The 25,064-nt window shown below is 46.5% G+C and overlaps 2 protein-coding genes across 3 annotated transcripts in view; one reads left to right on the top strand and one right to left on the bottom strand.

The window, feature by feature from the left end:
• Positions 1–25,064, bottom strand: part of ANO3 (anoctamin 3) — a 228,487-nt gene that overhangs the window by 166,917 nt on the left and 36,506 nt on the right. Inside the window, exon 1 of one of the 2 annotated variants that reach the window (XM_085063266.1) lies at positions 2,307–2,475. The exons of the other annotated variant lie outside the window; for it this stretch is intronic. Coding sequence (XP_084919392.1) covers positions 2,307–2,460 — 154 coding nt within the window. The 5' untranslated portion in view covers positions 2,461–2,475. Of the gene's footprint in view, positions 1–2,306; positions 2,476–25,064 lie in introns of those variants that run through there. 2 annotated transcript variants of the gene reach the window in all.
• On the top strand, positions 15,112–16,038 carry LOC146436750 (olfactory receptor 5AN6-like). The gene has a single exon (XM_085063883.1). The coding sequence runs from the start codon at positions 15,112–15,114 to the stop codon at positions 16,036–16,038; it is 927 nt and encodes a 308-aa protein (XP_084920009.1).

A 25,064-nucleotide genomic window follows, 5' to 3' on the forward strand; every position in this document is an offset into this window, starting at 1 on the left:
CCAAAAAATATGCCTCAAGGTTGGTACTTGCATCAGAATTGAAAATAAAACAAAAATATGGTTAATATTTTTCTGTCCATGGTGTTCAAGCACCATTTCTTGAACATCAGAGTGTATTTCAGGACCACTTTACTTTGTGAGTGTTCATTTTTTTGTAGGTCGTGTGTTTAAAATTAACAACACATCAGTACTACATGAAAAGCTTTTCTTAAGTGAAATCTCTCTGTATTGAATTCTCTGCTTTATGTACCAAAAGAATTATATAATAAGCGCAGCATAATAAATTTTAAACAGTAAACCTCTTAAAAGAAACAGTATTCTGAATGGCAAATTGAACAGAAGAACAAGGACATTGTACTGAGTACTTAATGTTTTCATGGCTTACATACCTTTTCCTACCATTTGTTGGTGACGTGAACAATTTTAGATGAGTGTTTTAAATCCTTTAAAAAAAAAACAGTTGAAAATCTAAAGTTCATTGAGACAAAATAGAAGATTCCCAAGGCTGCAGCTGTGGAGGGGGAAGCCCATGGGGCAGAGAAACCAACATTAGCAAACCTCAGGGCAGCACCCCAATGTGGGATGTTGATTTCACTGGAGGTTTTCATATTACCATTTGAAAACAAACAAATGGACAAACTAAAACAACCCATACCTAAATTCTGAGAGGAAAACTTCTGTTAATTACCATAGCTTGAAGTTTTCTTCTTGCTGCCAAGCAGCATTGTTGGGAAATAGTCTGTTCAAACCATCATGGTAGTAAAACGAAGGGTGTGATTGAGTTGATTTTTATCAAAAGCCATGGCTGAGCAAGTAGAAGTCCCTTTTAGGGAAAGACATGTGGAAGCCAAACAAAACTTGTTTATATTCTCCATTCAGGCTTCAGCCAACACAGCACAGCACTGTAAACTACAAAGGTCTTGCTTAAAGACTGGTAAAAAAAATATATCAAGGAAAATTTTAGAAGGCAAATGATGAGATGGCATTTGCTTTAAATGATCATTCATAACCCCCCCAAAACATTAAGACAATGTGTCAGTGTTTATTTGATTCTGCTCATGATGCAAAAATACAAACCAAGAAAATCTCCAAACTCTGACAAAACATTTGTCAGAGATGCTTGTTAGCACTGTTTCTGCTTCAGGAATATTAAACAGTGTTTGCAACAAATACTAGCAAGACAAAATTCTTTTTAAAAGAATGTAATAATTTTTTCTGAATGGAAGAATCCAACATGGAAGTGTTGTTTTTTATTACCTCCTTTGTGCAGAATTCTGAGCGGTTTAGTTCCACAAACAGTATGTTTCCAGCTTATGCTGGAAGTTCATTTCATTCTTTATCAACAAGATAGGCTAAAAATGTTAGTTTGACATTTAAGGAACATAGCACAGCAAATCACCTAGCACATGCATAAGTTCTTTAATGACACTTTTATGGAGTATTTTTAAATTTATGTTACAGGATCCCAAGGGAACAGACAGACACCTGATTCCAGACCTTACAAACCCCACTGACATAAAAGACAAAATTTCCAAAGTGCATCAACTGTGAAAATTCTGTTTCACAAAAGTTACTGAAGGCTTTACAGAAAGAGAAATTAGAAAATTTCTATTAGTGAATGCACAAGCCATCTGCTTTTCTTGCAAAAGGAACATCCCAACCATACAACCATTTTAATGTGTAAGACCTGAATTTGTATGTACAAAATGTTCCAAAAATTTGTTGCAGAGTTAAAAACATTACCATTTGATTCATATATTCACCTACTTCAGCCAATCTGAAAGGTGCAGTCTCCCTCTGCACTTTGGTTGTCCTATCACAGGATAAAGTGTCAATTACATTTAGATATTCTCCACTTGCCAAGCCTGTGTTTTGTTCTGGAGCCATAAGAAAGTGAAACCATGATGAAAATCAAATTATTCTTTGAGGGTTGTGAAAGTCATAGTATGTGTGTAGTGCAAAAGAAATCAAAATAGCCATTCTTAGAAGGTATTTCCTAGGTGAAGGATGATCAAATACCTAAGAAGACTTTTAGGGATTAACTGAGATTCCATTGATTAACTTCAGATGTGTCACCTTGGTTATATTAGACAATTCCAGGCAGCTACATTCAGGAGACACTGATTTTTTTTTCAACAAACATTTGTTTTTACCCTTTATCTGAACTAACAGTTCCTTCTATAATGCCTGCATGACAGCAACAATTCCTTTGTTTTCCTTGTTGAGTCTCAGAATTTACTCACCACATGTTATATGAGTAACTAGACACAGATTTGAGGAAATAAGTTATATAAATGCATGCTTACCAGCCGGTGCAGAACGTGAGCAGTGAAGTTGAAAACCATGATAATCAGCACATGATTCACTGAATTTGCTTTCCTTAAAATCTGGCTTGAAATTCTTTTTGCTCTCAATCTCATCTGAAGAAATCTTATCCAGTTCAATTATCCCAGCTGACATTTTGATAGTTTCAGTAGACATCAAATTAAAAACAAAGCTGAATAAAAGGAGAGGCCAGTTTTAGTTCAGCTTCCCCAAACTTGCAGTTTGAAAATAACTTCCTATCACCAAAAAAACCCAGCAGTCTCCCCAGACTGGAAAAGTCCAAAATGTTCAGGTTCTTTTTTTGTTAAATCAATGACAGAAAAACTGTATTTCCATAAATCTGTTCTTCCAGCTCTGGAGCATCTGATAAGTATTGCAGCTCTTCTCTAAAACTGAAAACTACTACTTTTGAAAGTTCTTCTGTTCTTGCAGTGACAACAACATTATGAAATTTCTGAATAGCTGCCAGAAAAACAGCAAGGGTAAGCAGAGACATTTGTATGCCTGCTGAGTTGTGGACTTCCTAACTTTAAGAGTCCAACTCACATTTTTTTCCCCACTGGTCCAGCTGGGAGTGGCTAATACCAGAGGGAACAAGGACATCCCAATCCATTCTGGCATCCTGCCTTGTTACTTGTGCCACAGTTATGCTTCCTTAGTGAACCCTCAAGTCATTGTGTGGGGTGTGTGCAGGAGGATAAATCACTAAAATCTATGCAATTCCTTGAAAATTAGTGAGAAATGCTTCTCAGTTTCTCCACTTACTATTTTAGAGCATGAAAATGCTTCTTTCTAGGAAAATATTAAGTAAGGGCAATACTAAGGGAAGTGGTTTAATCTTTCAAGCTTTTTTATTATTATTTTCATTTCCTTAAATGCAATGAAATCTCACCAGAAGTCAAAACATGGAAATGATCCATCTCTTTCTAAGCTGTCCCAGCAGACTGTGAGCACTCTAAGCAGTGCCAAAGGAGTCACCCCCTTGGACATGCTGGGAGGCTTGTAGAGCAGCCAGGCAGGGGCAAGGGGATGCTCTCTTCATTAAGAGGCTTGGAATCACACTGCCAACTCTGAAATTCCTTGAAAATAAAATAGCACAGGTCAGAAAGCATGAACTATTTATCAAAACAGGCCATATGGGGCAAATTGCCATACCTGAGCTACAGAAAAGGTGATATGCAATTTGCCAGCTGTCAGCTTGCTATCCCTTTCTTATTTTCTCTTTGCACAGTGAGAAAGAGACATGAAAAATACAGAGGAAAAGAAAAGATCTATGCAGCCATGCAGCTTTAACTAAACAGTCCCTTGTCCTGCAAAAACAGGACAAATCCAAAATCCTAAACTCGACTTGAAAAACATTGAAATGCCTGGTTTAAAAATAAGTCAGGTTTTAAACTGAGTTGCTGATGGTGGTATCCTCAATAATCTCAATACAAGCAGTGACCAGGTGGAGGTTCCATGTGCTAGCACTAGAAACATATCCTCAAACAGGACCCAGTTATATTTAAAACAAAATACATCTATTTACCAGTGGGATAATTCTTTAAATATTTAAGGGAATGTCTGTGAGGTAATATCTAGATGGATTATGATCACAGCAAGGAACCCAATTATAAGGCAAAAGGGCTAATACTAATAAGTAGAGAAACACAGAAATGGGACTGTAAAAATCAATCACAGGGGAAGCTTACCAAGGAGACCAGAAATATGTGACAGTCCTGTTTTCATTTCACTTCAATTAATGCACATCAGGGGCAGGAAAAGCTTGGTGCAAGTGTCACAACACTAAACAAAACTTTAGAAAGGGTTATATAACAGGAAAAACAAACAAGTGTGTCATTTGGAAGGCAAACCCAGCATGGCTTACACCAAGAAAAGGAAAAGGGAAAAATATCAGAAAAAACCCATTGCATCTTTTTTTAAATAGCCCTCTATTCCAGTTCTTCTTAAATATGTAAAGTCTGGTTATGTCATTATTGCTGGCTGAAGTAATCTTACTTTGTCTTTTGAATGAAACTTCCCCAGATGAAAATGTTGGTTGCTAAATTTTTCAGAAATTTTGCAGGAGGTAACAGCCCTATCAATTCACACTACCAAAAATAAAATAATAATAATTTTTAAAAATATTAAAAAATCCATCACTTAAATTGCACTTCCCTGCTCATAAAAATGTAAAAATGCATTTTACATGGAGTTGTTACATAAATGAGTCCAGTGTGGCAAAACTTGTAAAGAAAGGAGCAGCTTAATCCTCTAAAGGCAGAACACCACAAATGCCCAGAGGGTGGATCATTTGTCCAATATTCAGTGTCCCAAGAACTTTATCTTAGCTTTTGCTGGATTCTGTTAACTTTTCCTGGATATGTGAGCAGTTTCACTTCCTGTACAAACCTTTATCTGAAGGGTTTAAGTTTCTCCAGTAACATAATTATCAATGTGATTTTTTTTTCTCATTATTATGATGCTGCTGTTAAGTTTCCCATGTAACTCTGAATATGTAAATCAGTCAAGGGCATGTTGAGTCTTCAGCAGTCTGTGACTGTGTGACACCCTGGTCACTCAAACCAAGATTCTTTTGCTCTGGGTAGGAGCAAAGGAGAAAATCCCAACCAGATGTTCTCAAGAGGTAAAAATACACAAAAGTTTACTGGCAAAAAAGAATAAATACAACCTGACATCACTTATCACAGCATAGACTTAGCCCATTAAACATAGAAAACCCTATAGCCCATTTGATGTTACATTCCGTGAGAAAAGGGTTAGAAGAAGAAAGGAAGAAAAACAAAAAGACTGGAAAGATACAGAAAGACAGACATAGCTAGCAACTCCTGGGTTCCAGCAATGTAAGGCTCCAAGATGAAGGGAGGGTTAAAGCCAACCAACTCTGCTGCAGAGTAAGGGACATACTTTAAAAGGTGAGGAAATATCTCAATAATTTCAGTGTTTTCTCACATTTTATACATTTCTGTGTTAAGGAAACTTCCCATTCTGACCATTCACACTCCCACTACCAGAGACTTTAACTGGTGGGACTGAAGCCTCTCCACAGTGGGCAATGCCAGGGAGCCTTGTGGGTGCTTTGGCTGACTCCCTACACACCCCACTCTCACACAGTCACACCAGGTCTCCTTACCTGTTCAACACCAGATTTTCCACAATATAGTTTCAAACTGTTCCATTAAGCAACTTAGTCATGCCAGAGAGACACAGAAACAGCTCGAGCTGTGTGCCTCTGAGGAAGGACCCTAAACAGACAAACCCCTTGGCTTTTGAGTCCTCCATTCTTGCTGTGTCCATCCACCTAGGTGGCACCTCTGGTCTTCATGCCCTTTGCTATCCAGCTCCTGTCGTGTCTCTCTGTGTATTCCTCAACAAGGTGTAGAGGACACAATACTCTCAGCAGAGGGAAAGGCCAGCAGCAGCAGCATTATGTCCAGAAACCTTTTATGCAGAAGAAATTCAGTGGAAGTATTCAATGTTGGAACTCTACTCCAAATTTTGAACCTGGGGGGTCCCTTTCCTTAGGAAGGGAAACGACTATTCCTATTGCTGCTGCTGCTGCCCATCAGAGATAAAGGCCATCAAGATGTTTCTGTCCTGAAAACTTTGTGGGAGCAATCCTTGGACATATTAATTATTGGATATGTTATTCATATTTTGATGGCAGGCTCTTGGATGTGTTTGAAAGTGCTTTACCATGGGAAAGAAAGTGTCCAGCCCTAGTATTAGAAAGCCACAGCTTTCTAACCTGGCACAGCTTTCTAACCTGGCACACTTCTGTGGAAGCAAGCTCTGGATTGCATTCAATAGCTGAGTGCAGCTACAAATTTCATTTGTTGAAATTGAAACCAAGCACATTTCTGTCCTGACACATTTTGTTTGAGTTATTAACTTTGGATCTGCACTTTGAGCTGCTCAGCTAGCTGTGGTACATTTCCTGGTTTTGCAAATAAACATTGCCATCTCGTGGAACTGTTGAATGGTGACAGAGGGAGACAAAAAGCCAAGAGCTTTTTCTCCTAGCACCTTTGTGTGGGAGCAGTAAACGAAGGCATTCAATTTTGGATCCTGGTTCTGCAAGACTGAAAGAACAAGATCCTGCATACGTCTGGGAAGGAAAGGGAATGGTCTTATTGTTGGCAGTGCAGTTTGTAGGCTGAAAAAGAAGGGTTCAATCCAGCTCAACTTGCTCTTTCTTCTGGGAACTTTTTCTGTGGGACTAGTTGCTGAATGTTTTTAGTTTTTAATTTTGTAACTGGTCTCTGCAAGAAAATCTACAAGTGTATGTAGGGCTGAAGATGAAAACACATAGACCTGTGTGTCGTGCAGTTTATAAGCTGTGAGAGGAAAGTGAAAAGCTCTGGATTTTTGTTCTAGGACATTTAGTATGGTAACACTTTACTAGACCTTTTAAGTTTTGAAGCTAAGCTCTGCAACAGTACTTCAGTCCAGTAGGAAACAGCATAGCTCTGTTGCATGTCTAACTAGCTTTTTCTAGCTCTCTTCCTTCTCTCCTTTTGTCTTACTCTGTGCCTCTCTTTCTTTTCCTACTTCTCTTTGCCTGGACCTTTGGGGAAAATAGCATTTCGTACATCTCAAGGTTTTTCCCAGTTGGGCTAAGTTTATGCTAGGTAAATGCTAAATTAACACTGAGTACTGCTAGGGTAAGTAGTAGAATATTGAATTCAGTGTTGTATTTCACTCTTTGCCAAAGATGGTTGATTTTTGAGCTCCTGCTTTTGCTATTCTTGCCAGTAAGCTGTAGTGTGATTTTCACCTCTTGCCTATATCTGGTGGGGATTTCTCCTTTGCTCTAAGAGAGAGCAATAGAACCCTGAGTTAAACCACTGGATCTCAGTGTCCAGGGCTTAACAGGTGGACAGTCAGATCCAGACACATCTTAGTGAGAATAAGGACCTGATCAACAATCAGTAAAGGGAAAAATTCTGTTGCTGGATTGACATCTACAAAGGTTTTGATCAGATTCTGACTGTGCCCTAAACTAGGAACTGACTAAGGGTTAGAGATATTATTTTACTACCATGCAAATATTACTTCTAATGAAGAAACTGAGGAGGGAGTTTGACATTGCCTGCTACAGCTGTTCTTGGGCTCAGTCAGTGGTCAGGGGGGCAGTCCCTGGCTGCACCTTATCCTGACAAGTGGGGTCAGCCCTGTCCTCTCCGGTTCCCTGGATGCTCCTTTGTATCCCTGCTCCTGCCAAGGCTCCTTGTGTCATTCTAGGGCTTAAAGTGACATAAGGCAAATGCACAGTAACTGTTGCTCTAACAGAGTAAAAAGTATAGCTGGAAGCACCTTATCAAGACAAGAATTGGCTCACTGGAGCACAGGATTGTGTAGTGGCAGTCACAGTGATTTGTTCCCAGATCTTTATTTACCATTTAAAAGACAGGATGACAGCCAGCTGCTGGCTCTGTGAGAAGGCTGTGTTTGCAAAAGGCTCTGCACGTGGTAAAAGAGTATTCTTAAATATATTAATGACCAAAACATTGTAGGAATAATATCAGCTCCTTGCAGGGTGTGGAGGGTCACCTCACAAACAGGGACAGAGACACAGTACAGGTGTTTCATGCATTCTTTACCTCTGTCTTCAACACTCACTCCACCCTTCCCAGTGAAAAACATGGATTAACCCACTGGACACTTCAGAGCCCAGAATAGTGCAAGCCCTGCTCAGCAACAACCAAAGCCTCCCCGTGCTATCCACCGCATCCCATCCTGAATCCAAACCCAGCTCTGTGCCACTTACTGAGTAGAAAGGAACCCTATCCCAGCCAAATCCAGACCAGTGCAAACACTCACACAGCTCTTGGGGAAAATCCTAATTTATTTAACACCTCCTGCTCCTCAGATCTGACCTGCCACCACATACACATTCCTCATGTTTGGTGGCCGTCTTGGGGCAGCTTCCCGGAGATGGAGGAACCTCCTGGGTCTCTTGGGGCTCGTCTCTGCCACCAAGCAAGGAGTGTTCCCAGTTGGCACAGCTGGCACAGCATCCTGGGAGCCGTGGGGTGACAGCTGGGGGCTCCAGGATACTTGCTGCTGCACCACTTGCTCCTCCTGAGAATGCTTCACAGGATCAGGCTGCGCTGCCATTTCTCCTTCTGGGCTTTCCCTGGCCACGTCAGTGCTGAGGAATGCGCCAGGGTGGTTGATGTCCTTGGCTCCAAGGGAGCTGGCAGAGCTGTCCATGGAGTAACTGCTGTACTCAGACCAGCAGGTCTCACTGAGCCTCTGGGAGGGAGGAAGGCTTTGATGACTGAGGCTCTCTGAGGGAACGGAGGCTCCTGGAAGGTGCTGATTTTCCAAGGGCTGAAGGTTTTCATAAACGGGGAGGCTTTCAGACAGAGGGAGGCTCTCAGAGGGCTGGAAGCTGTTGGAGGGTGTGGAAGGTCTTGATAGGTCGAGGCTCTCGGAAGGTTGGAGGCTCTCACAGACGGGGAGGCTCTCGGTGGGAAGAAGGCTCTCGGAATCGGAGAGGCTCTCGGAGGGAAGAAGGTTCTTGGAATCGCAGACGCTCTCAGAGGGATGCAGGTTGTCACAGACAGGGAAGTTCTCAGAGGGAAGAAGGTTCTCGTAGATGGGGAGGCTTTCAGGGGGAATAAGGGTCTCAGAATCTGGGAGGCTTTCAGAGTGAATAAGGTTCTCAGAATCCTGAAGGCTCTCAGAGGAAGGCAGGCTGCAGGCAGGAGGGAGGCTCTTGGCAGGCTGGAAGCTTTCACAGAGAACGGAAGCTCTTGGAAGGTCAGTTCCTTCAGAGCAACACACATTCTCTGAGATAGGCAGCCTCTCAGGGGGAGAGAGCCCCTTGGAAGGAGGGAGGCTGCCAGATTGCTGGAAGCTGTCACAGAGAATGGAAGCTCTTGGAAAGTCAATTTCTTCAGAGCAACACATGTTCTCTGAGATAGGCAGCCTCTCAGGGGGAGAGAGCCCCTTGGAAGAAGGGAGGCTCTCAGATTGCTGGATGCTGTCCCAGAGAACGGAAGCTCTTGGAAGGTCAATTCCTTCAGAGCAACACATGTTCTCTGAGACAGAGAGGCTCTCAGCAGGAGAGAACCCCTTGGAAGGAGGGAGGTTCTCGGAGGGCTGGAGCTTCTTGCATGGCTGGAGGCTGTCAGAGGCAGTGGAGGCTCCCGGCAGGATGGCAGATCTCTGACAGCCTGATGTTCTCTTGTGGGTGAAGGATCTCCGATGGCAGGAAATCCTTGAAAGGGTGGGAGCTCTCCCAGGGATGCAGATCCTAGGTGTGAGCAGCCTCTTGAAGCGACGGAGGCTCCTGGAGGAGCTGCACGAGCCACAGCAGGGCAGGTGGCCTCGCTTCACCAGCTTCTCCAGTTGTGCCCACAACACCTTCCACATCCCAGAATAAAGCGGCTCACGTGTCCCATTGCATGCCCACAACAACAGCATCATTTCCTGCAGCTGCTGGGCCACAGCCAGGCAGGGGCCACAGCTGCAGGGGCTGTGCAGGGGGCTGGTGGGAGCACGTGGCCGCTTGCCAGGGGTCACCCGAGGCCTGGAGCACCTGGGAGCCACAAGGGCTCCTCGGCTCCTCCGTGAGCCTCTGGGCAGAACCCCAGCATGCTTACGATTCTTTACGATACTTCCATGCTGCCTCCATGGCATCCAGTGGCCAACGGCCCACCAGATAGCCACAGCGGCCAGCAGCAGGAAAAGTGCAGACATGACGACACCGACGGCGCTCATGGCTCCAGGGCGTAGCATCGCGACTGCACTGGCAGCTGCGCCTGCTGGCCCCTCTTATATAGCTGAGGCACGGCTTTGTGACCTCACAGTGCCGTGGGCCAGCAGAGCCCTGTGAAATCACAGCCTTGCCTCACACCAGTCGGAATTTACCCGTGAGATTTTGCATCTGCAATGAAACCCACAGTGAAAAGCAGGATTATAATCAATGAAAGAAATTATTCTGAACACCAGGAGAAGATGTTCTTATTTTGAAACATCAATTGTGTACAATAAGGGAATTGCATATAATATGTAACTAACTATACTTTTGCTTGTATAGCTAAATGTATTGTTGCCTGAATGGTCATTGTCTGTTGGACTGCCTTGTCATTGTTTACTAGCAGCCAATCTTAATAAGCACAGTAACTGTGAAGAAGTATAAGAGCAGCAGCAGAGAATAATAAAAAACCTTTACTTCTTATGGCTCTGGATTACAAGTGTGTGTCTCATTATGTGTGTCTCAAAAAAGGGACGGGTTTGTGAGAGCAGAGCAGAGAATGGACAAATCAGCTTCAGCAGGGTGACAGCTCCATCCTTATATGTACAGAATATAGTAGAAATGTAACCCAGCAGTGAAACCAAAGCCTGTGGCAATTATTCATGGCAATAATTGCAATTTCTTCTCCTGAGGTTTCTGCCAAAGGTAGACCCGGAATGTCTTTGGGCCCAGGCAGAAGGAGAAGCAGCAAATGGAGTTGGGAGAGTTTCTGTGAGTCCCTATGAGATCACGATTTTCTCAAATACTTCCAAATATGTCTGAATAGGAAAACATGGTAACATTTTTCACATGAGGTTTTTGTGTCAAAAAAACAAGATGATTTGATGAGAGATTGTCGGAGGTTGGGGGCATTGGAATTTTTTCTCCAACTCTGTTACTAAGCAACAAATAATTGGCTGATTAGAGCCATCAAGTCTTTTGTAAGAGACAAAAGGGTGTGCTAGGTGGGGCAGGGGAAGGAAGCAGCCAGCCCTTTGAGACTGGCACTCGTTCTGTCAGACACCTGGATGAAAGGGACTGCTCTTCGCTTCTGGCTGCAACTGCGGGAGATCCAACTGTGCTCTGTCTTCTCCTCCTGACTGGGTGAGCTTTGATTCAACCTCTTTCCCACTGGGACGCACACGATCTCCCGGATGCGTTTCTCGCAGCAGCTGCCGGGGAGTCCGGCTGTCCCTGCCACCCACCCTGCTTCCACCGCACGAGACCGTGGTGTCTGCCATGACCACAGAGTCCTTGCTGCCTCGCTGGCTAGCCGGGGAGAGCCAGCCCTTGCCCCCCTGCCGCCCTGCTGTCGCTGCTCCTGCCTGCCTGCCTGCTTTCTCAGCTCTCCGCCATTACCAGCTGCCTGAGGCTGACCTGACCCTGCGCCACAGCGCCACCTGCAGCCGCTCAGCAGTCATCGCACCTGCCCTGCCCGGCCGGGAGCTCAACAGCGCCCCTGCTGCTCACGACAGTGATTACACCCCAAGGGAAAAGGCTTGGCAGCTCACAAATCATCTGCTATTGGTTTTCTGGTTCTATTTGTGGTTGCTATTATTGTTATTGCTTGTTTATAGACACTAGTAAAGAACTGTTATTCCTTTTCCCATACCTTTGCCTGAAAGCCCTTGATTTAAAAATTAAAATAATTCGGAGGGAAGGGAGATCACATTCTCTGTCCTAAGGGAGGGTTCCACCTCTCTTAGCAGGCACCTGTCTTTCAAACCAAGACAGAGATTTGTTGAAACCTAGAAATGTGCTGATGTTAATACTTTTGATAGAAGCAAAGCATCTGCATACACTTGTCAGAAGACTATGAAGGGTAAGTGAGGAGCTGAATGACACAAGCAAGAAAACATCTGGGCATGTGATTTGATTTCACAAGGTGTTACAGGTTGCTGTCTCAAATGTCCACATGTCAGTAGAGCTGGATCAATATCCTTCAGTGGAAAGGGAAGCTTGTCTTGTGTTCCTAGCTTCACAATAGCTTGAGTTTTGCCCAAGGAAGGGTGTGCTGGTTTTGCTGCTGTGTTCAGCCAGAATAGTGCTGTTTGGTAGCTCCTGGAAGAAGCAGCAGGAGCCTGGATTTCTGTCCCTTGGATTGCCTTGCTGTCCAAGACAAGGACTAAAGGTGAGTGCCAGAGCTCCAGGCACTGCCTTGAAAGTCAGGAGTGACTGTCATCTTATGTCCTGGTTCTGCTTAGGAGATTGCTCAGGTGTACACCTAATGGTTTTTTTCTATCCTTTGACTTTCTGGGTGGAAGTAAAAGCATCCTTTGTCTCCCTGCTTTCTGTAATTCCAGGATCAGTCATTACTCTGTAATGGCAGCTAATTATCCTCTGGGATGGGCAGAGGAAATGCTGCCTGAAGTGTGGTTCCACAGCAGATGTGAGCAAGCTTTCTGCAGAGGTTCAAACAGCTTGTGACTTACTGAAATACTGAGGCCTGAGCAACAGCCTTGAGCTGAAGTTGAGCTCTGGGTGAACCTTCAAACTAGGTGGTGTATGTGTGTTCTCTCATTAATGAAATGTACAGGATCATTACTGCAAGGATCTCGGTATCTGCTCATTAACAAAACGTGTATTGACCTTTCTGTACTGAGAAGCTGGGCAAGGCCCTGAAATCAGCCCTGGGGACTTGCTGGGAGGTCCATGGTCTAAGGCAACTCCCTGGGATGCTCCCTGAGCCCTGGCCAGGCTTTGGGAGAAACCCAGAAGGAGGCTGAAGCCAGATGTTCCCTCACTGGAAGTTGTGTGATCTTGTTTATTGCATACTGCCCAAGCTGGGCTCTGTCCCAGCACAGTCAGAAGCTTCTTTGCCTGTGGGTGGATTAACCTGCAGGAATTCCCAGTTCTGGCAGGGGCTCTCCAGTGCTTGGCTGTGACAAGGGCTGTGAAATACTGTTCACAACCCGGATATGTCTGCTTGGGCTGCTCAGGGATGTGACACTGAATATCCTACAGAAAATGATTGGCCACGACCCAAAGGTCAGTAGTGTGCTTTGTGAGATTGTATACAAGGAATAAAGGAGGAAGGGATGAAATTGGCTATTTTTACAGGGAAGCATGCTTAGAAGAGGAATGGCCTGAAGTTGAGTCAGGGAAGGCTTAGGGTGGATATTAGAAAGAGGTTCTTCCCCCAGAGGGTGGTTGGGCACTGGAACAGGATCCCCAGGGCAGTGGGCACTGCACCAAGCCTGGCAGAGATCAGAGGAGTGAATGGAAAAATGCTCTTGGGCACATGGTGTGACTCTTGGGGATGGTCCTGTGTGGGGCTGAGAGATGGACTCTGTGATCCTTGTGAATCCCTTCCAACTCAGCATATTCTGTGATTCTCCTGGATTCTTGAAGCCAGTCTTCATAGAATCCTGGAATGGTTTGGTTTGGAAGAGACCTGAAAGCTCATCTTGTTCCACACCCCTGCCATGGGCAGGGACACCTCCCAGTAGACCAGGTTTCTCCAGCCTGGCCTTGAACACTTCCAGAGATGGGACAGGTGAGCTGTGGTTTGGGCATAAGGAATTTAGAATGGGTAGAAAGGTGGTTCATCATCTCTGGTGCCTGGAACTGCTGATGGCTACCAGCTCCCATGGGACTGTGCCCCACCAGTGAAGTCCCCCCCAGCTCCCTAGTGTTACAAGGCTAAACATGGCATTTGTGGAGCTCAAAAATCTCCAAAAGTGCACAAAAATTGGACACAACAGGTGCAGTGTTGCTCTGTGGTTGCTGTGGGGAAACCCCAAAGCCCTGTGGCTACCTCAAGGTGAGATCATCTCCTCTGGGCAATTGCCTTGAAATTCAGAATCTCAGAGAAGAGATAACAACCCACTTTGGGCTTTGTCACTCTCCTGGGGCTCCAAGAGTCCCCAAATCCCCAAATTGCATGGAATAACAAAGGTGTTTGCTGACAAAGGATATATTTTCAGACTCCTTTCCGGAGTTCCAGGCAGGTGCACCTAACATTCACCTCCAAGAGCATCAGGAGGAAAGCAGAGAGTGCAGAGATGTAGGAGAAGATCATCCTGGAGAACCATGAGCCAGGACAGCGCATGCTGAGCCACCCATCTCCTCTTGTTTTCTCTTGTCAAGAAGAAACACCTTCAGTTTTCATCTCATGTTCTACCTGGAGGCTCCTGGGCTCCAGTTCCTCATCATACTCTGGGTTTAGCACCAAATGCAGGTGATGCACAGCAGGTGTGTGGTGAGGACACCCCGTTGGAATGCTTGCTCTGGAAACTTCTCCTCACTGACCACAAAGGGCTCCTGGATGAGGACTGCAATATTTCCTGTGAGGAACCCTTGTGGATCTTACCATTGCTGATATAAGGCACATCCAAAAGGTGATTTTTGAAATATTTTTCCCAAAATACTATTTTCAGGAGGAGGTTGCTGAGCTTTGGGTGTTGCACATTTTCATTTGAGGGCTGCAGGACCAGGGCAAAGAGCTGGGAGAATCTTTTAGAGCCAAAAGAGTGTGTCCATGAGGGAGGGGAGGCTTCACAGTCAGGAAGTTTTGGATGTTCCTGGATCCCAGGAAGTGTTCAAGGCCAGGTTGAATGGGGCTTGGAGCAACCTGGTCTAATGGAACATGTCCCTGCAAATGGAGTGGGGGTAGAATGAGATGGTCTGCAAGATCCCTTCCAACCCAAACACTTCTGGGATTCTGTAGAAAAGACAGACAAAGCAGGTGTTTGGAAGATGCCAACACAAGGATGAATAATCAGTTCTGTGCTGTCTTTTACAGGTTTTATTGGGTTTCTCCATGTTACAGGTTGTGCTGGATGATCTCAAAGTCCCAGAGTGAACACACACAGGGGATTAAAGGCAGCAGCAAGGTAAAGCTACTCACGGCCGTGTAACCAACAGGTTCTCCCTAACTGTGCCTTGACTTCCGCCCAGGTTTTTCTAATTGATCTGTACCTAAACTCTCACTTTAGATCCTGTAGGGTTGTCTCCAAGCAGATCCCACTGGAAAGAGGGTTTTCCTCCTGGAAGAAATGTCCAGCAATGAGTTCACAGAGAGAACACCCTTTGAAAGAATGTCAGGATGGAATTGCACCCAAGCAACAGAGTTCATCTTGGCAGGATTCACCGAGGACCCAGCGACTCAGGTTGCCCAATTCCTGCTGTTCCTGCTCATTTACCTTGTCACCATCCTGGGAAACCTGGGGATGATTGCCTTGATCAGAGTCAGTCCCGTGCTCCGCTCCCCCATGTATTATTTCCTGGGCAACCTGGCATTTGTGAACCTCTGTACTTCCACCCTTGTCACCCCCAGAATGTTGGTTGGGGTTTTGTTGAGGAAGGAGGGAATCAGCTATGCTGGGTGCATGGCTCAGGTGTCCAGTTTTGCCTTTTTAGTGATCAGTGAGTGCTCTCTGCTGGCCACGATGGCCTATGATCGATATGTGGCCATTTGCCACCCCCTGCTCTACCCCCTTGTCATGTCCCCAGAGCGCTGCTTCCGCCTGGTGACCGGGTGCTACCTCCTGGGGCTGACCAATGGTGTGGCACAAACCATCGGCATGTCCAGCTTGTTCTTCTGTGGCTCCAGCACCATCCATCTGTTCTTCTGTGACATTTCCCTGCTGATCTCACTCTCCACCTCTGACAACATCTACAGCCTCATCATCCTGAGGACTTCAGCATATGTGTTTGGTGTTCCCAGCCCCCTGGTGGTCCTGGTGTCCTATGTGGCCATCATCTCCACCATCCTGAGCATTAGATCAGCCCAGGGCAAGCGCAAAGCCTTCTCCACCTGTGCCTCCCACCTCATCACTGTCACCACCTTCTATGGGGCATTGATTTTCATGTACTTAATCCCCAAGTCACACACCTCCAGAACAGGAGATAAATGGGCTGCTGTGCTCTATACCATGGTGACCCCCATGCTGAACCCCTGGATCTACAGCCTGAGGAACCAGGAGGTGAAGGAGGCTTTGAGAAGACTCAGGGACATAAAATAAGCCTGGATGTTGTGACATAATGACTAAATAAAATGGAGATGCTGGTGATATCCTGGGAGTTTTGTTAAATATCTCAGAGGGACATTTTCGGTGTCTTTTGCACTTTGACTTAGATGGTGTGCTGGTTGATTCAATATCAGCTGAGAGGAACCTTTTCACTCCAGTTCTGGTGTTTGGATGAGGTTTGGAGCAGCCTGGTCTAGTGGAAGGTGTCCCTCCTCTTGGCAGGGCAGCAGAACTGGATGAGCCTTAAGGTCCCTTCCAACCCAAACCATCCCAGATTCTGTGAAAGGTTTGGTGTTAATGTTTTGGTGCACAAGTATTGCATATGTGAAAAAAAGAAAAAATCCCCCAATTAGTGTATTTTCTCACCCTGTGCCATGTCCATGCTGAAATCCAGAGTGATGGGGCTCTCCTAGAGAGATGGAATAACGAGGGATGGAGGAGAAGCTCCTCAGTTAGGTTAAATCAAGCCAGGATCAATGTAGTTTGCTGATTCATTAATGACACACATTTCACAGGCACTCAGGATCAGCCAGCTGAATCCTTTGTCCCCAAAGCCTATTGGTAATTCCCTTGTTAATATTTAATCCAGCTGCCTTGATAAATCCCCCTGAGCTATTCATGCTCCTGTTCCTCTCTTTTTGGCTCTGCTGACCCCCATGGCAGTGACCCCAAAGGTCCTCAACTCACATCCCCAGATGTGGAGACAAAGTCCTCAAGTTACACCAGCAGAGGTTTAGGTTGGATAGAGGGAAAAATCCTCCATGGAAAAGGCTGTCCAGCCCTGGAACAGGCTGCCCAGGGCAGTGGTGGAATCCCCATCCCTGGAGGGATTTAAAAGCTGTGTGGATGTGGCACCTGGTGACATGGATTAGTGGTGGCCTTGGCAGTGCTGGGGGAATGGTTGGACTTGGTGATCCTAGAGGACTTTTCCAGCCTAACCAATTCCCTGACTCTGTGATCAGGACCATGAACTGGGACCTCTGTGTGTAACTCCTGCTGTTCTCCCACCCTTCTGATCCTCTGTAACTGTCCTACTCATGGCATTGCTTAATTTAGGTGCAGGGAAGATTGTACATCTTTTCTTTCAATAAAATGAAATATTGAAGGATGGCTTCAACACCACGGTCACGGATCCTTAGAGGGCTTGTGTGAGCAAAGCCAGTGCTAGCTGAAGGAAGCCATACAGGACACAGCAGTAAGATAAATGCTGACAGGGCAGGAGCCCAAGGACAGAGTGCCCTTGAGCTCTGGGAAAGCACCGTGGGAAAAGTACCGTAGAAAAACTTGAGATTAAGAAAAATTAGGAGGAACCCCGAAATTGTGAGGATGGAATGCAATGGTATGCAGATTGTAACCTTTGTGCTTAACCAATGAAATAGTGACTAGTAAGTATAAGCATTTGTAACAGTATATAAGCCATGCATACAGTGAAATAAACGGAGCTTGCTTATCACTCATATTGAGTTGTCATCTTACTTCCCTCACTGCCGGCAATGAAAGATTATTTTAATGTTTTATTTAAAACATCAAACCTCCATAAGTATTAAGAAAACATTAAGACACTTAAACCATAAACCCCAGAGTAACTGTCCTTCTTCCAGGGCCTTACAACCATTGTTTGGTGATAAGATATTAAATAATTTTTAAAAATATTTGAAAAATATTTAATATCTGATTAATATTTTGAGAAGCCATTCAATGGCTTTGTGTCCAACTGGTCTTAACTTGACCATCACCTGACTTTTTAATACCAAGAGACCAATTTCCCTTTTTAATACCAAGAGACAAATTATATATTTCAGGAGATTAATTTAAATATTTTAAGATTAGATATATTTTTGAGAAAAAAAATTAAGTACAAGTTTTCTTTATACAGATAAAGAAATGTATATATTAAGACTTTCTACATATAAATCTGCATATATATATAATTACATCTATACAAAGAAGTGGGACATAAAACCTCACGCTTCCATTGAACTTCCTGAAAGTAGTGGTGTTTATTTACCAGTGCAAGTCTCTTCCTTATGCAGCTATTTCCAAAGTCATTAATTTCCAAGGGAAATTTCCTGTGTACCACCACTGAGTGGGCAGTGACCAAACTCAAGGCCCAAGCATGCTCAGGGAGCTGAGAGCCATCATCTGGCATCTCCCATGGTTTCTGGTGGAATTTCCCACCACTGCTCTCTGTCCTGTCATTTGGATCATATTTTGGTTTTATTATTAAATTGGTTTTGCTTAGTTTTGGGTAATTGTGTGGTTTCCCCTCTAAAATAAATCATGAGGCACAGAGGAAGGAAGGAAGGAAGGAAGGAAGGAAGGAAGGAAGGAAGGAAGGAAGGAAGGAAGGAAGGAAGAAGGAAGGAAAAAAAAGGAAGGAAGGAAGGAAGGAAGGAAGGAAGAAGGAAGGAAGGAAGGAAGGAAGGAAGGAAGGAAAAGAAGGAAGGAAGGAAGGAAGGAAGAACAAATGGTGGGAACTACAGTGAAGCTGAGCCCAGAAGCCAACAGGAGAGGCAGGAATGCTAACCAGCAGCAAATATGGGGTAGAAGCATTTACAGCATCCCTGAATTATTTTGGCTGGAAAAGCCCTTTAAGATCATGGAGTCCAACTGCTAAGCCAGCAGTAACCCATGTCTGAGTTCAGCCTGTAGGTGGGAATTTCATCTCAGGGGTGAGAGCTGAGAGCCTCTTGCAGAGCCTAAAGGGGCTCCAGGAGAGCTGCAGAGGGACTCTGGGCAAGGGTCTGGAGTGACAGGATGAGGGGAAATAGCTACACACTGACAAAGCATTTAGATTGGGTATGGAGAAGAAATTCAACAAAAAAAATAGGCTGGGGAGGCCCAGGCACAGGTTGCCCAGAGAATCTGTGGCTGTCCCTGGATCCCTGGAAGAGTTCCAGGCTGGGTTGGACAGGGCTTGGAGCAGCCTGGGATAGTGGGAAGCATCCCTGCCCTTGGAAGTGGGTTGGAATGGGATGAGTTTTAAGGTCCCTCAACACAGTCACAATCCCACCACACTGACCCTGCAGCTCTTTGTCTCCTGGATGTGGCAAACAAAGCAGCTGGAGAAGTTCACTTTGTCTTTAACAAGGAAGAAAGTTTCTCCATGGTTTCCCCTTGCTAATTAGTCTCTCGTGGCTCATTAAGAAGGATGACAGAAGTTGTTTAAAAGCCCTCTGAGAAGCTTCCTTGATGATTAGGAAACTTTCTTGGCAAAGCCCAGAAGATCTTGTTAAGCTGATGATTCCTTGAAGGGTGGTTGGTCTCCCAGGATCACTTCTTGCTCTGGGAATGGAACAGCATCACTTGTGGTGGAAATAGCCGTGAGCACCTGGATGGTGGCACCTGGAGCTCAGGGCCCACTGGTGGGATCTGGAGCTCAGACCTGCTGGTGGGCTTTCTTAATTCTTCCTTTCAACCTGACAATCTTAAACTGAAGGAGAGTGGACTTACATTGTCTGGTGGGGAGAAATTCCTCCCTGTGAAGGTGGTGAGGCACAGGTTTCCCAGAGAAGCTGTGGCTGCCCCATCCCTGGAAGTGTTGAACGCCAGGCTGGACAGGGCTTGGAGCAACCTGGTCTAGTGGAAGGTGTTCCTGCCCATGGCAGGGGGCTGGAATGGGATGAGCTTTAAATTCCCTTCCCACCCAACTTTGATATCAAAAGTCTCTCTCTTGCCAAGCCCTTTGTCATTTAATTACATTTATTCCAACTCTTTTAATCCAGTCCAGATCCACCTTTCCCAGGTAGCAGCCCCCAGCCCTAAAACATCTCTTCTCATGCTGTCTGTTTCCAGAAAGGATTGACACTGTTCACCATCTATTTACTTTTCAAAAGGAATTTAATTCTTTTTGTGGGGCACAATAAAAAGAGAATTGTCAAATATATTAATGGTAAAAAGAGAGCGTGGAAATAACATCAGCTTCTTCCAGAGTTTAGACGGTGACCTCACAAACAGGGACAGAGACACTGTACAGGTGTTAAATGCATTCTTACAGGTGTTTAGTGCATTCTTTGCCTCTGTCTTCAACACGCATCCCTCCATTCCCAGTGGCAAACATGTATTGTCCCATGGGACACTGCAAAGTCCTTGAGGTAGGCAAGCCCTGCTCAGCAGAAACCAAACCACCCCTGTGTTATCCACAGCATTCCCATCATGAATCCCAATCCAGCATGTGCCAGCTATTGGGAAGTCCTGAACCCTATCCCAGTCAAAACCAGAGCACTGGGAGCACCAGGAGCACTCCTTGGGAAATCCTGATTTCTGTAGAACAGAGGCATTGCAGAAGTTGTTGAGCTGCTAACAGAAACCTCTTCCTAGCCCTCAACAGCCATGTCTGGAGAGCTCCCAAGAGATAAAGAAGCTTTAACTCCCTTTGTCTCTGGAGAATCTTCTCAGGCACAGAGTAGTGGGTGTTTCCTATCGTCACTTCTGCATTGTCCAGGGAGCCATGGGGACAACACTGGTGGCACCAAGAATCCCTTCTGATGTGCCTCATGCTCCAGGGAATGCTTCACTGCAACAGGCTGAGCTCCTGTTTTGACTTCCACACTTTTTCTGACCATGGGCATCTTCAGGGATGAGCCACGTTCACAGATCCCTGAAGGAGGCAGGGCTGTGACGGCACAAAGGGGCTGAGCGCCGGCGTCAGGCAGGGCTGGGATGTCACAGGGCTCTGCTGGCCCACGGCACTGTGAGGTCACAAAGCCGTGCCTCAGCTATATAAGAGGGGCCAGCAGGCGCAGCTGCCAGTGCAGTCGCGATGCTACGCCCTGGAGCCATGAGCGCCGTCGGTGTCGTCATGTCTGCACTTTTCCTGCTGCTGGCCGCTGTGGCTATCTGGTGGGCCATTGGCCACTGGATGCCACGGAGGCAGCATGGAAGTATCACAAAGAATCGTAAGAATGCTGGGGTTCTGCCCAGAGGCTCACGGAGGAGCCGAGGAGCCCATGTGGCTCCCAGGTGCTCCAGGCCTCGGGCGACCCCTGGCAAGCGGCCACGTGCTCCCACCAGCCCCCTGGACAGCCCCTGCAGCTGTGGCCCCTGCCTGGCTGTGGCCCAGCAGCTGCAGGAAATGATGCTGTTGCTATGGGCATGCCATGGGACACGTGAGCCGCTTTATTCTGGGATGTGGAAGGTGTTGTGGGCACAACTGGAGAAGCTGGTGAAGCGAGGCCACCTGCCCTGCTGTGGCTCGTGCAGCTCCTCCAGGAGCCTCCGTCACTTCAAGAGGCTGCTCACACCTAGGATCTGCATCCCTGGGAGAGCTCCCACCCTTTCAAGGATTTCCTTCCATCGGAGATCCTTCACCCACAAGAGAACATCAGGCTGTCAGAGATCTGCCATCCTGCCGGGAGCCTCCACTGCCTCTGACAGCCTCCAGCCATGCGAGAAGCTCCAGCCCTCCGAGAACCTCCCTCCTTCCAAGGGGCTCTCTCCCCCTGAGAGGCTGCCTATCTCAGAGAACATGTGTTGCTCTGAAGGAATTGACCTTCCAAGAGCTTCCGTTCTCTGGGACAGCATCCAGCAATCTGAGAGCCTCCCTCCTTCCAAGGTGCTCTCTCCCCCTGAGAGGCTGCCTATCTCAGAGAACATGTGTTGCTCTGAAGGAATTGACCTTCCAAGAGCTTCCGTTCTCTGTGACAGCTTCCAGCAATCTGGCAGCCTACCTCCTTCCAAGGGGCTCTCTCCCTCTGAGAGGCTGCCTATCTCAGAGAATGTGTGGTGCTCTGAAGGAACTGACCTTCCAAGAGCTTCCATTCTCTGTGAAAGCTTCCAGCCTGCCGAGAGCCTCCCTCCTGCCTACAGCCTGCCTTCCTCTGAGAGCCTCCCCATCTCCGAGAACCTTGTTCCCTCTGAGAACCTCCCTGTCATCAAGAACCTTATTCCCTCTGAGAGCCTCCACGTCTCCGAGAACCTTCTTCCCTCTGAGAACTTCCCTGTCTGTGACAACCTGCATCCCTTCAAGAGTGTCTCCGATTCCAAGAACCTTCTTCCCTCTGAAAGTCTCCCTGATTCCGAGAGCCTTCTTCCCACCGAGAGCCTCCCCGTCTGTGAGAGCCTGCAACCCTCTGAGAGCCTCGACCTTTCAAGACCTTCCACACCCTCCAACAGCTTCCAGCCCTCTGAGATCCTCCCTCTGTCTGAAAGCCTCCCTGTTTATGAAAACCTTCAGCCCTTGGAAAATCAGCACCTTCCAGGAGCCTCCGTTCCCTCAGAGAGCTTCAGTCATCAAAGCCTCCCTCCCTCCCCGAGGCTCAGTGAGACCTGCTGCTCTGAGTACAGCAGTTACTCCATGGACAGCTCTGCCAGCTCCCTTGGAGCCAAGGACATCAACCACCCCGGTGCATTCCTCAGCACTGACGTGGCCTGGGAAAGCCCAGAAGGAGAAATGGCAGCGCAGCCTGATCCTGTGAAGCATTCTCAGGAGGAGCAAGTGGTGCAGCAGCAAGTATCCTGGAGCCCCCAGCTGTCACCCCACGGCTCCCAGGACGCTGTGCCTGCTGTGCCAACTGGGAACACCCCATGCTTGGTGGCAGAGACGAGCCCCAAGAGACCCAGGAGGTTCCTCCATCTCCGGGAAGCTGCCCCAAGACGGCCACCAAACACGAGGAATGTGTATGTGGTGGCAGGTCAGATCTGAGGAGCAGGAGGTGTTAAATAAATTAGGATTTTCCCCAAGAGCTGTGTGAGTGTTTGCACTGGTGTGGATTTGACTGGGATAGGGTTCCTTTCTACTCAGTAAGTGGCACAGAGCTGGGTTTGGATTCAGGATGGGAATGTCGTGGATAGCATGGGGATATGTGGTGGATAGCACATTGTTGCTGAGCAGGGCTTGCACTGTTCTGGGCTCTGAAGTGTCCAATGGGTTAATCCATGTTTTTCACTGGGAAGGGTGGAGTGAGTGTTGAAGACAGAGGCAAAGAATGCATGAAACACCTGTACTGTGTCTCCGTCCCTGTTTGTGAGGTGACCCTCCACACCCTGCAAGGAGCTGATATTATTGCTACAATGTTTTGGTCATTAATATATTTAAGATAACTCTTTTATAGTGCAACACATATGTAGCCACCTTAATCTCCAACTTTCAATATGAGCTTTCACCGCATCACATTGCTCCCTATGCTTGCAATCAACATCTCTGTATTCTTCTGCTGACCTGCATTCCACTGGGCACACAGCTTCCTTTTCCATCTTCTTTCCTAGAGAAGATGTTTGTTCAGGCAAGCCAGCCTTCTGCCTGGCCTGGATGTCTTCTGACATTTGGGAATTGCCTGCTCAATGACCGTAGGAGGTGACGTTTCATAAGTGAGCAGCACTGTTGGACCCCAGCAGGTGCAAAAACATTTTCCCTGGGGACCTTGCTTCCCATTTCCCTGAGCAGCCTGCAGTGTGCTCTCCTCATTCCCAGAGCTGAGGTTTTGCTGGCACTTTTCCTCTTGTCAGAGGTGCCCCAGGGCCATGGCTGGATCCCAGCTGGTCACCAGCAGTCACTCTCTCACACCGCAGTGTGATGGGGAAGAGAGCAGAGACAAAAATCCAGCTCAGAACAGTTTCATAATGAAAATCAAGACAAATATAATCATTTCATATTTATGAAACACATAATAAGAGTGAAGTGTCCCAGATTAGGCTGGATGGGGCTTGGAGCAAGCTGGCCCAGTGGAAGGTGTTCCTGGACTGAACTCAGCAGTTCCTGGGTCTCCCAGTGCCTGTGCTCATATTGCTCTGGCCTGAACATTTTGAACACTGACCAGTTCATGCCCAAATGACAAAAATCAGCATTTTCAGACACATTCCATTTATTCCCCTTTCCCATTGTCATTTCTGTGACATCCATTATTGTTGCAGGGAGAGAAATAAATAGAAGGACAAATTTGAGAAATAAAGGATAAAAAAGGTGTGGCACATTTTTGGGGGGAATGCAATTTGCTTTGGGGGTGATCTAAATCACCAAACAAAACTGCACTTTTAATGGGAGCAGGAGATGAAACACCTGGAGGGATCATTGGATCTGACAGAGCTGGGCAGGTACAGGGAGTGACCTCAGGAGCTCTGAGGAATGAGGGTGATGCAAGGACTGGCACAGGATCCAAACCTACCACAGCTCATCCTGGGAGGCTCTACAGGAGCCAAATCCCACTTCAGTACATTCCCCAGGGCATCTTCCTTCAGGGAAACGGGAGTGCCCTGCAGATCCTGACATCTCTGCACAGTTAAGGAAAACTGACAACTCTCCAAAGCTCTGTCATCCCAAACTGTGTTCCTTTCTGAAAATCAGAAAATAAGGAAAACACCTGGGGAGCAATGGGAAGGAATGCTACTGGAACAGCTTTGATTTCACACATGGTTTTTATAATCCATGATTATAGATTACCTACCAGGTAACCTCCATTACTACCTACCTCCATTAGTGATTGCCTCATTTTTGCCTCAGAATGCTCATTGCCTCCCCTGCAGATTAACTCCGATTTTACCCCCAAAACGTTCGTTTTGTCCCCTACAGAATCCGCCCCAGAGCGACGTCCCCAGCCCCGCTGTGCCGAGGCAGCTCCGGTGCCTGCAGCTCCCGGGCCGCTGGGGCTGTCCCCATTCCCGGTTACCCCCAAGCCCGAAGCAGCCTCCCCCAGTGCCCCCAGCCAGCCCCACTGCTCCCCGGGCTCCCCACACCTGCCCTGCTTCCTTCTGATCTGTAATCACAATGCCTTATAGTCTTAAATCCTGTCAATAACACAGCAGATACGGGGGTTTATTTTGAAATCAATTGATACAGAAATTAATATTATTTCTCAATGTATATAAAAGGGACATTCTTTACAGTTTTCAGTATTTTACACACAAGCCCCTCATGAATTTTCAGGCATTTTTGGGGAGTAACCTGCCTTTGTGGAGGGACCCCACCTGACCCTCCTCATCTTCCACTCACCTGCTCCCCCACCACAGACATTGGCACCATCATGCCCCAGACTCCCCACTTCCCTTTTCCTCCCCCCAAGAGAAGGCACAATCTCAGTCCAAGT

The sequence above is a fragment of the Lichenostomus cassidix genome, chromosome 5, assembly GCF_008360975.1.
Source record: "Lichenostomus cassidix isolate B80296 chromosome 5, HeHo_3.0, whole genome shotgun sequence".
NCBI classification, from domain to species: domain Eukaryota; kingdom Metazoa; phylum Chordata; class Aves; order Passeriformes; family Meliphagidae; genus Lichenostomus; species Lichenostomus cassidix.

Excerpts from the sequence above, each read along its gene's own strand:
- LOC146436750 (XM_085063883.1), top strand. The coding sequence starts at position 15,112 with ATGTCAGGATGGAATTGCACCCAAGCAACAGAGTTCATCTTGGCAGGA.